Raw genomic sequence first — 12,555 nt, forward strand, 5'->3', positions numbered from 1 at the left:
GAAACAGGTTATTTATGAGAAGTCAAGCATTCAGGATGTTCTTCTAGAAAAACAAAAATGAAACATATTTGCATTTTACAATGGGAGAATCAAGGCCACAACAGAAAATAAAGGGAGAGCGAATATGCATAAAAAAAACACACAACTTCATATGGATGATAATGTCAGTGTGTGTTGGATGGGTGCCTTTATAGACTGGGGACTGCTTACATATTAGTAATTTCATCATGATAAAAAATATAGCAGATACAATAATTTGAAAAAAATGGTTACACATTGTTTTATTGTTCCTGTTAGGTGAAAAACAAATTATTGAAAGGGATAGCATTATTGGAGAATATGCTAATTTTCCAAAATGCAAAACAGACATTAAGACCCAATCATTTATTCGCTCCTTTGCATCATCAGTCCATGTCTATCGCTTTTGTAGCTGATAGTCTCTCACTCGTGGACATTCCGAGCTAGCTGCCAAGGTAATAAACTGTGTATTTTCCATCAGATGAACTGATGCCAGGTATCAGACATTGGTATCATTACCTCCCACTGGTACTCACCTAATAAATTTGGTTAAAAGTTAAAATAGGTTTTATTTTGGTAACCAAACCAATACTTTGTTCCAACAACAGTTATTTTGCCTGTTTTACTGTTATTGACATTCAATAGACACACTTAATTTCTGCTCGTATTTTTGTGTCTATTTATGCATACATGTCCTTCAACTTTGTTGCCCAGGAAGTCAACTTAATAATGACTCTAACAAGACTTCTAACAAGGCTAAGACCTCAATAACTAGATTTTTATCAGACGGCGTTATTGACTAGCAATGGCATATGCTGTTAGTCTGTCCACAGTAATCCATCAGAGATCAGATTAAGGAAGGAGGAGCAGGGATTAGAAATCAGGCAGTCCTTACTTGAATGGCTAGACAAACAGGGAGGTAACGGGGTCATGTCTTTGAGAGTGGAGTCTGGCATGGACAAAGAACTGAGAGGAAAATCGGCAAGAATTTTACTCAAACTATACATAGGCAGAATACTATTTACACATGAGCTGTCAATGTGGAAGCCCCTTGAAAAGTAGCATTAATCCTCACTGAGGGATTGTACTGTTGGTACTGCAAGACTTATAACAGCAGTTGCAGAATATATCACCGGATCAAAAGTAAGAAAGTAAATACCAACTATCATAACGTGTCATGGTATTATTTTTTTTGTGAAGAATAAAACACCATTTAACTTGTTTTAAAGGCAGAAATTAAGTTTATGTTATAAATGGATTCATCAAAGCATTGAAGAAAACGCCAAGGAGTAGCATCACCCAGACAGAATGATATTCACATGGTCCAGAGACATTCACAGTATGCAGTGCAGTGAATGTGACTAAGGGATGCATCACACGATGTTATACGCATTTCACATCATAGATAATGTGGAAAGTACTTTCAATGGAGAATGAGTCAAACCTGTATGTCGTTGGTCTTACCGAGATTTTTAACAAGTCAATTCTTCCTTGCTAGAAAGCTGGATTCTCACAAGATTCACAATCCTACATCTCGCTTGGCTCCAAGCTATGTGTTTTTGATCATGTCAAGTTGGGTTACATAATCACCATTCGTTACTGGGACACAAAAATCAATGGCAGCTCAAAGAGATGTTAGCATAGCAGTTAGACCAGTGCTGGAGAGAAACTCTTTATTGAAATAAGAGTAAAGAATGACATGAAGTCTTTTAACCTTGAAAAATAAATTTTTTTATTTTGTTTGCACCAGCCTTGACAAAAACTTGACTTTTTTTTGTTTTTCTGTTTATTGAAGCTAGCCTTGGTAAGACAGTCATAGACAGATGGCTCATCCTTTCACAAGCCAAGTATTATTTGAATGTGAAAGCTTCCCAGATGGTTCAGTGTAACAAACCAGCTGGCTTGTAAGGTTAAGTCAGAGCTTCATATGGGGATTTCCAGTTGCCACAGGGGGCAATAGTGAGTCTGTTTCAGTTCCATGCAGTGCAGGGTACGGTTAGCTAAGGAAGATCACACACTCATCATATTTTGAAAACGTCTCTGGACCTTGACGCTCTATCTAAATACTTTTATAAAACAGGATAATCATGAGGATTGCATTTGGAGTTGTTTTTCTACTTAGATGCTTTCATCAATTCCTGCTGAGAGGAGTGTTACTCATTCACACATACAGTATATTGCCATAAGTATTCACTCACACATCCATGTAATTAAATTCAGGTGTTCCAATCACTTCCATGGCCACAGGTGTATAAATTCAAACACCAAGGCATGCAGACTCCTTCTACAAACATTTGTGAAAGAATGGGTCACTCTCAGAAGCTCCGTAAATTCTAGCATGGTACCATGAAAGATATATTAAACTGACAGGAAAAAACAGAGTTCCTTCCAGTGAAAGGAACTCTGAATGCTTCAGCATACAAAGAGATTTTGGACAAGTTCATGCTCCCAACTTTGTGGAAACAGTTTGGGAATGGCCCCTTTCTGTTCCAACATGACTGAGCACCAGTGCACAAAGTAAGATCCATAAAGACATGGATGAGCGAGTTTGGTGTAGAAGAACTTGACTGGCCTGCAAAGAGTCCTGACCTCAACCCGATAGAACACCTTTGGGATTAATTAGAACAGAGACTGCGAATCAGGCCTTCTCGTCCAACACCAGTGTCTGACCTCACAAATGCGCTTCTGGAAGAATGGTCAAAAACTCCCATAAATACACTCCTAAATTTTGTGGAAAGCTTGCCCAGAAGAGTTGAAGCTGTTATAACTGCAAAGGGTGGGCTGACGTCATATTAAACCCTATGGATTAACAATGGGATGTCACTAAAGTTCATATGCGTTTGAAGGCAAATGAGCAAATACTTTTGGCAATAAATTGTATGTATGGACCTTTGGAAATGGTAAAAGTCCACAACTTTGTTGAAGGTGGAAACTTCTGTAACAAGCTGACAGCATTGAGATTTCAAAACACATATCAGTGGGAATTTCTCAGAGTTACTGGCATAGTATAGCTTTGCAGTTAACTTTAAATTGCTCTTCATACTTGGTATCGTATTTGAGGTTGTGTTTTTCTTGAAGAGGCAATATGTCACCTACCACAAATATACATGCAGTCTCTCATACATTTCGTGTCAGCCTGGTCCAGCTGTGAGCCAGGCAGTGACTCTATTTTCAGCAGTGCAGGATCAGACCTCCATAGTGTTAACAGGTGGACAAACTAACCAAGAGTATGACCTTCAGTTTGCTCCTCCCCTGTTCTCTTCCTTCCATCACCCAGTTTTAAATTTTCATGTATTCTTAAAATGGTAAAATTGTGATACACTAACTCTTTACACATACAAAAGCAGAATAACATCTTACAGAGTCTTGATGACAAAGAAAACAAATACAGTCTAATCAGTTTAAAAACTTGAGTAGAGTTAAGAGAACTAAGTCAAATAAAGATGTAGCTTTATATCTCATTTCTGTTTATGTTGTCACTTTCCAAAAAACTATATTTCTTTTATCATAATCTATTCTAATTGGCTATTCAACACCAAACTTTTCTCTAAAGAAATTGAGGAAAAAATAAGGTAAGTCGAAAATACAGTTGCACAGTTCAACGTAGCATTTTTATTCTTACCCTTTGTGCATGCTGTACAGAATAAATAGATCAATCTGGTAGAACAATTGGGCTCAAGGTAAAGAAGACCAACAGATCCCACTCAGAAGATCCAAACTGACGTAACATTCCTACTGATAAACCACAATGCTGCACACTAAACAAATGTATATTCTCAGCTTCACCTTGCTTTTCCATTTTTGCAACTCAGACTTATGTAATTCACATGCCTTCTTGTTTTTCTTCAGTCAGGGCATCTGCAAGCTGTCAGTGGCTTAGTAAACACAAATTAATGCATTTCTTCTTTGCTTAAAATATGTATTAAAAAGCAGAAAAAGTTGTAATGTGAAAACAGATCATGGGTGAAAATCACGTCATTATTCAAATGGTTTTTTTGTTTGTTTTCTTTTTTGTGTAAAGGACAAAAAGTAATTCTTTAAATTCTTACCATGGAAAGGAAGACATCTCTCAATGGAGAAAGTGTGTGACAAATAATAAATCTCAGACTTAGAATAAGAATATTATGGGTATTATATGAGGTGAGATCAAAATGAACTGGATTATGTAACTTTATGATCTATTTAAATGTGTCACTAACTGCAATATTCCCTTGAGTTATACGAATGAAGTAACACGTAACAGCAAGCTGAGAGGATTAGTATTTTGGGGTGGGAATTAAACATCCACCATCTTCTCTGAGAGGCATGAATGATGTGCCTGTGTTAGACATTTGTTAGTAAAAGGCAGCTTTTAGTCAGGATGTGTGGGTGTGTAAGGGGGCTGAGCATGAATGTGAAAAATTAAAACTGCCTACATATGCTGAAAAGATCTCTATTTACAATCATGGAGAACAAATGATTCCTTCACTCATAGTTACCAACAATGTGGATCTTGTGATCTGTTTGCAACATTTGGAATTATTTTCATATGAATTTCAGCAGCATAATAGTTGGCTTCTTTTCAGAATACCTTTTTTGTCATTGTAGATTCCTAGCTGGGAAAAAAGCATAAATAAAATTTACAGACATCTTATCACCTGCTCCGATGTGAAGATCAAGTGATAGGGGGATCTGTTAGCAAAAAGATTGTACAATATTCATTATCACTATGTTTATATTAGTTAGTGATGAACTACATAATTAAATGGAAATGATAGAAATAAAGCTCGTAATGTTTTTGTTAAGAGTGAGTATTATATCTGTAGGACGCTTCATGTTTTTTGTGTTTTTATTGGCCATGTTTGGAAAGGGAAGGTGAGGGTGAGAAGAGGAATAGTAACCAAATACTAACATTTTGTTAGGAATCCTGATATCTCAGTGATATACACAAGTTGTATTTTGATGTTCACTCAGTTTATTGCATTTATCTTGCGGCTTTAAAATGGCTGAATATCTAATGGAGTGAGTAAGAGAGAGTGGTGAAAATAAACAGCATATATAGTGGATTCCAAAATTCTGAGACTAGTGAAGATAGTTCTACGATTGCATTTATTACAAATTTTAAAACCATGTCTGGTGAAACAAAAGTGTTTTATATGCAAAAAGACACATTATTAGTTAAACAACTATTCAACACTTCGACTTAGGATTTCCACGTTAGGAGGGCAGTGCTTCAGTGATAATTAACCGAAAATAGCAAACGTTGGGTTTAACCAGTGCCTAAAGAAACATTGTAATAAAAATCTAATCGACATTGCAGCTTCTTTTGATGAAATACTTGGCTTTCTTAGTCTTAGTCCATTAATGTAGCCGTGGCTTCAGTGATCAAAGTTTTCTTACTACTTGGTAGGTCAGGGATCAGTCCCCAGCCCCTGAATATTCCATGTCCCATAGTGTTCTGGGGCATGTACACTATGTAATGTATGTACAGTATGTATGTGAGCATTGTATTTATGTATGTATTGAGGGTTGATGATAAAGAAAAAGCACTGCATTGCCCATAACACATAGAGACAAGTAGTGCAGTGCATAAATAGGGTGTGGATTGTAGTATAAAGTGCTTTCATCCAAATAAACATTGTTTGTATATCTATCCCAGTCAACTGTAACACACAGCTGTGTGACAGACGCTGCCATTTATTCACCACAGCTTCTTGCATACTAGTGATCCTGACAAGGACATTTAAAAAAAAAATCCATCTGTAGCATATTTGATGTAATCAGTCTAAACACTGCCACCTTTTAGCTGTACAGTACATTAAACCATCTTATCTCTTTGATAGTCAGGAAACATGTACAGTGAAAAGAGTCAGGATTACAAAAACATGACTCAAATGTGAATACTGGGATCATGTCCCTTGTTATCGCTTAGATTTATGTTATATAATGCACGTTCTGTTTCCCTGTTAGTCAGCTAATACATGAAGAGATTTAAGTGGACATACATTATGACAGTTGAAAGGCTTTTCAATTTTTTTTATTTATTTTTAACTGTTTCAAAATCCAAACTTAGATGCATTACTTTTGTTTCGACAACATAGGGTTAGGAAAACAGCCATTCCAGGTGTTGTAGCGGGGTACCATTATTGTTCAATATGACAGCACAAGGAGGCAAATAGTTGCTGGTTCATGCCAAGCACATTAGGGATCTGTTAGTATCAGATTCTGTACCACTGAAGTCTGATTCTAAGCTGAAATGGTATAGAATATGGCCATATCTGTTTGTGGATAATTTAGTAGGTACACTGATGAGCCAAATCATTATACCCACAACTGTGTAATATTGTTTGGGGGGGCATGGACTCCACATGACATCTTACCCATTGTGGTTCCTGGCTCAAAGTCATAAACAATGGAAAATTGAAAGAAACACCAATTGGTCTGACTTTTATCTAGAACATTGGACTGGTATTCTGTTGCCAGTTCAATATTATTGCAAATTAATCTTTCCAAATTCTCCAAACATTTTTATTCAAAAAGAGGAGTGTTTTCTTGCTAAGTAATACATTCCAGATCCTGTCATACTCTGCTGCTCAAAACAGATGGGTTATTTTCTGCATTTAAGAGAGCTTTAAAACACTGTGACTCATTGAATTCAGGATTAGGGTTATGCACGAGGTATTCAATTTGTTGCAAGGCTGCTGGTTGTTCTTGTGTCTAAATTTAAGACTTTGTGTCATTGGCTGAATGTGCGTGTTCTTATGTAAAAAAATAAGAATCTGTCTGTGATTATCAGACAATTTCTTGATAGTGTTCCATGATAAATTTGTGATCATCTTTTTTTTTTTTTTTTTGCAACTTTCCTAAATCTATGTTTGAAAATGCAAAATGATAACCTATCTGAATATGTCGTAACTTGCATAAATTTAAATTTTCCAATCATCAAGAAAACTATCTAAAAGAAGAAATTGAAGCTAGACAACCGAAAATCTCAAAATGGGCAAGTGCTTGAAACAAGTGTTTTTCCCTTCAGTTTTTGCCAAAAACAAAGTCTGTAGTTTGCGAAGACACGGTTTTGAGTACCATCAGATTCTTATAGAAATGCTGGTTCCAAAGATGTTCATATTGGACATAACTGTAATTGATTCACAGCAACAGAAGGTCTCAGAAGTTTAGCTACATAGGGCTCCTGGGGAGCACCACTGGTTAAATGAGTGCCACATGTATGGAGGCGTCTCACGTCTTCTCTCTCCTTGTGCATTTCCTGTCCTTCCCACAGTTCAGAAAAGATCCTTAGATCCAGAGATGAAACAAAATAAACATAAACATAAAAAGTCTCTTTAAAAGACTTTGTGACTTGCTGCAAATACTGAAATTCAGAAAAAAAAGTTGATATGCCTGGCTTTGATTACGAAGCCTAATAAAAACAAACACTGTGTTACATGTAAGTAAACAAAAGACAAGAATACAATGAATTGCAAATCTCATAAATTAATATCTTATTCACAATAGTACATAGAAAGCATATCAAATGTTGAAAGTGAGACTATTACTATTTCTAGAAAACTTTGGTTAATCTTGGATTTGATGGCAACAACATTTCTGAAAAAGTTGTGTCAGAGCTATGTTTACCACTGGGTAGCATCCCCTCTTCTTTTAACAACAGTTCATAAATGTCTGGGAAGTGAGACCAGTTGATACAAAAATAGCTTAGAGCAGACAGCAGTGTTGTGTCAAAGATTGTTTCCCCAATGGCTACAAGAAATAATCAGCCTTGACAACAGCTGTAGCTTCTTAAATGTTTAGCTTCTCTCAGCCTTCTGTGACTCCTGCTAACAAGACTTTGAAAGAATTTCTCACATGAATACTAAAATTTGATTCCCTGAAAAAAAAAAAGCAACAGAAAATACAAATTTTAAAAGATTGATTTCAGTGATAAAACTTTGTTTTGGCAGTTTACCTTATCTAAATATAATTTCCCTTATAGCTATGTTTTTCAAACACATACTCCCTTTCTGCCATTCTTGTTTCCTTCACAGACTTTCCCCTGCAGCACAAAACTGCACTTTTGCTAAATTTTCTCCCATGTATCTGTCGATATGAACTCAGTGCTCTTTTCAAGTAGCTGATGTTCTCTTTCTGTATAGGGTCAGGTGCATCTGTACTTTCAGTAATCATTCTGTCCTTCTGTGATTTATTGTCTTGGATTATAACACGGAGTGCCAACACCGCCATGTTACATTTAATTGTTCTATTGCTCAGGCCTGGGTCATTCATTCCTCTGACACATGACACAGACATGAGAATTCTCTTGCTGACTCCCTATCTGTCAAAGTTGATGTATCCAAACCCACATTATGTATTATAATGTATTGAAGTAAGTCATTTGTGGCAGGTACAAACACAGTTCATTAAGTTCTCTTAGTGAGCTGTTGACCCTTTAGAGTGATGTAATGGAAACATACTGCCATGACTATGCCATCATAAAATAAGATTATGTGGGGGGGATAAGATGAGTATTTACAACACACCAGTGAAACACAATTGTACTTGGTGACTCTTTACAATCTTTAATTCACACATTTAACACATATTGACCCAATCCCATAAACATTTCCTTGCTGCTGCAGACATGCATAAAATAAATGTTAATCTGCCAAACAAACAGCACATAGCCCATTCCCTTTTAATCTAATTTCTTTTTCAGAAAGACGTGTTAAAAACTGTGAGGGTTCATCAAACTTTGCATCCTTTGATCGTTTTTTTAAATTGTCCTGTAGGCTATCATGGAGGAGGCTGACCTGTTGAAGGAGAGACTCCAGGCAATCACGGTAAAGACCAGTCCAGCATATTATATACGTTTATTGTTCATTTGTTGACTTGAACTACTGTTACTTTTTCTTATTAGCTGTGGGTGCTGGGTTATTATCTCTTATTTGAGGATAGGACTTTATATCAAATTTGAACATTTTAAAATCAACCCTGATTGTCAGTGGTATTCATAGGACTGAAGTTGGATGCAAAGATTTTTGGTCTGTGTTCAAACTAATGTGATTTGCCTCTAATTCTACAGATCACATAAATGATGTAGTTACAATTTCAAGCTTTGGTAAGACAAACAAGGTGAATTATGTTCAGGAGGTCAATTTCTAGAGTAATGCAGCGAGAAAAAGAATATGTATAATTATTTTCAATGTTGAGAAAATAAGTTTGCTTTTGTTACTATCTTAAGACAAGAAACAACTTATGTTATGAATCACAAGGGACATTCCACATTTGCTTAGTGTAAAAAAAAACATTTTAGATTTCTTTAAATTGATAAACACTTTAAGAGAGATTATGAATGTTAAAAAATATAGGTCAATTGATGACAAGCCAAACTGTTAAAAAAAAAAGCATAATCAGCTAAAGTATGGTTTATATTGTATGCAGAGTAAAGTAAAAATGTGTTCATGCTACTTTTTAATGTTGCCTTATATGTGTCAAATAAATACTTTATTTGTTTATTTTTCTAACAATATGAATTGCTGCACTGGAGTGATTCAATGTTGTGATAGTTTATCTGAGCCAGATGTCATGACGTAGCTCCCAAATAGGAGTTGTTACCAAGCTGAAAATAAAAATAATAGGTGTCTAATTGTGGGATAACAGTGTACAGAAGAGGAAAATCTCCTGGCTTTAAGCTGAACCAGTCAGCTTCTCTGATAGAGAATACTCAAGCTGTGTCACTTGTATCTCTTGTAGAAGAATGCTTACACAATGCCAATAACACAAAAACAAACAGAATAATAATCCTAATTATAATAAGTATCAACAGATTGCCCTCATGATATTGTTTGGTATTTAACACAATTCTAATAAAACACTACTGTCATTTAATTTTATTGTACTGATTTTTCTTGCACTAGAGCAAAGACAGAATATGTTCAGTTCAAGCCACGTTCTTTTCACTTCTGTAGTGGTCATTGCTCTGTTTTTAAAAACTTATGTACCTCATTAAAAACTTGTGTACCATTTAATTAAACTTATCACATATCCATTTGAATTCTTTAGGAGATTCCAAACATTAATTAGATTGCTCAAATTACACTCTGAATTCTAAGGTAGATGTGTTGGAACTGTCCGGCAAACGCATTTAGAATAATGATACTCAGTTGAATTTGGGATACAAAGAAACAAACCTTACAGTGGCTGATTTAGGCCAATACAGTTTGGTATTGATTTAATCAGCTTTTCTTTTCTTTTTTTGTCTACTTCAGTTATTTACTTTGTTAATAGACCTTTTTTCACAGACAGTATTTGATAATATTTGAATGATTTAATTATGTTTATGTTATCTTGCTCCCTAATTCTTAATTGTGCTCTCTGCTTAAAGGGATATAGTTCGCCTCTTTTGACATGAAGCTGTACGACATCCCATACTAGTAATATTATTTATGAACATTTTCCTCCCCCCCGCTGCGTCCTGTGAGCTGAGTTACAGCTTCGTTTTGGGGGTGAAGTAAATAGTCCGGCGAGTTGGCTGGGGCTTCACAAATAAAGCGTTTTGCTTCTGAAAAGAATATGCATTCAAAAGAGTAATACATTTGCATCACAAAATCGTATCTTCCGAAAAAGTTACACCTCACAATCGCTTGGCACTAGGAGTATCAATGCGCGCTGCCGCCTGCCGCGCCTGTTTCTCGGTGTTTACTGCTCGGAAAGTTAACGTAATCATGTCTGACTACGACACCGATGATGAAGACATCCCTTTTACCACAGAGCTAAAGAGATATCTTTATGAACCAGAATATACAGATGCCGAACTTCACCAGATGGAGTTAGAACGGGCAGAGAGAGAGGAGGGACAGAGAAGTGGTCCCAGCTGAAGTTGGAGCCACAGCTGCAGCTGTGAGACACAGGGTGACCGACAAATGGTGGTGCACTTGTTCAAAGCGCCCAGTAATGCCAACGGAGGTGGAGAGCTACTGCTGCCACGAATGGGAACTCATCATGCCACAGATGCAAGACCTTTCAATTGATGAAGAGGCCAGTGTAGCAGCTTCTGTCTGCATCACAAATCATAAAGACTTCCCCTGAATGCTGGACCTTTTTCCACGTTCCCAAAATTAACTGGAAGAAGCGACCCAGGCCAGCTCTCCACCTCCGTTGGAATTACTGGGCGCTTCGAACAAGTGCACCACCATTTGTCGGTCACCCTGTGTCTCACAGCTGCAGCTGTGGCTCCAACTTCAGCTGGGACCACTTCTCTGTCCCTCCTCTCTCTCTCTCTCTCTGCCCGTTCTAACTCCATCTGGTGAAGTTTGGCATCTGTATATTCTGGTTCATAAAGATATCTCTTTAGCTCTGTGGTAAAAGGGATGTCTTCATCATCGGTGTCGTAGTCAGACATGATTACGTTAACTTTCCGAGCAGTAAACACCGAGAAACAGGCGCGGCAGGCGGCAGCGCGCATTGAAACTCCTAGTGCCAAGCGATTGTGAGGTGTAACTTTTTCGGAAGATACGATTTTGTGATGCAATTGTATTACTCTTTTGAATGCATATTCTTTTCAGAAGCAAAACGCTTTATTTGTGAAGCCCCAGCCAACTCGCTGGACTACTTACTTCACCCCCAAAACAAGGCTGTAACTCAGCTCACAGGACGCAGCGGGGGGTAGGAAAATGTTCATAAATAATATTACTAGTATGGGATGTCGTACAGCTTCATGTCAAAAGAGGCGAACTATCCCTTTAACTGTCAAGCCAATTAGTACCAGGCGAAATGCTCTTATACATACGTATCTTTTATAGATACAAAAGAAAATAAAAAGAAATGTGAGTTTAGTTAGGAAAAAAATTACATAATCCTTTTTTTAGATGAAAAAAACATAGGTTTAAAACAGCTGAGAAAAGATTTGCCAAAACTAAGCGTTGCAAAGACCCCATATTCAAGAGATTGAGAGTGTTGATATACTGGATTCTTCTGTGTACCCCATCTACCAGAGGTCTAATAGGAAAAACAAACATGATGAATAACATGGTCCATTTGACAAGTATTCCTCTCTCAGTTAGCAGGCTGCCATTTGTCTTTGTGAATTGATTTGAATGGTCCAGACATTTTTAGCAGACTGACGTAGCTGAGACTATAAATGTAACCAGGCATCATCAGGGAGATCTCCTTTCGCTGAGGCTAAGCGCCACGATGACCCTGGATGCAGGAGCAAACATTAGCCAACAATGACCGCCTCAGTGTGATAATCAGGAACACAGATATATGTTTTGAATTATTTTCTTATCAAAGCAATATGTTTGTCTGGGATTTTCAGGGAATAAAGTGTCAATTATAAAATGATCTAACTTTTTAAAAATCTAAGTTTTATTTAAGGCTTATCTTTTCTACAGGAAATACTCATAAGGAAGGGAGGTTGTAATGTTTTAGGTAACAGTTGGACACACACACACTCACACAAAAAACAGGTACAGTCAAGTCATGTAGGCTGGTTTGCATTTTAGTTATTTATGGTATTTGGAGTCCAACTGTCAGCTCAAGGTTGAAGAGTCAGCACAAGAAGGCAAC

At 36.8% G+C, this 12,555-nt stretch overlaps 1 protein-coding gene across 2 annotated transcripts in view; it reads left to right on the plus strand.

Annotated features, from left to right (window-relative positions):
* Positions 1-12,555, plus strand: part of palmdb (palmdelphin b) — a 56,516-nt gene that overhangs the window by 913 nt on the left and 43,048 nt on the right. For both annotated transcript variants that reach the window (XM_075452159.1, XM_075452157.1), the window contains exon 2: positions 8,778-8,828. In XM_075452159.1, the coding sequence (XP_075308274.1) occupies positions 8,784-8,828 (45 nt within the window). In that variant the 5' untranslated portion in view covers positions 8,778-8,783. The remainder of the gene's footprint in view (positions 1-8,777; positions 8,829-12,555) is intronic.

This window comes from Odontesthes bonariensis, chromosome 20 (genome assembly GCF_027942865.1).
Source record: "Odontesthes bonariensis isolate fOdoBon6 chromosome 20, fOdoBon6.hap1, whole genome shotgun sequence".
Taxonomy (NCBI): Eukaryota; Metazoa; Chordata; class Actinopteri; order Atheriniformes; family Atherinopsidae; genus Odontesthes; species Odontesthes bonariensis.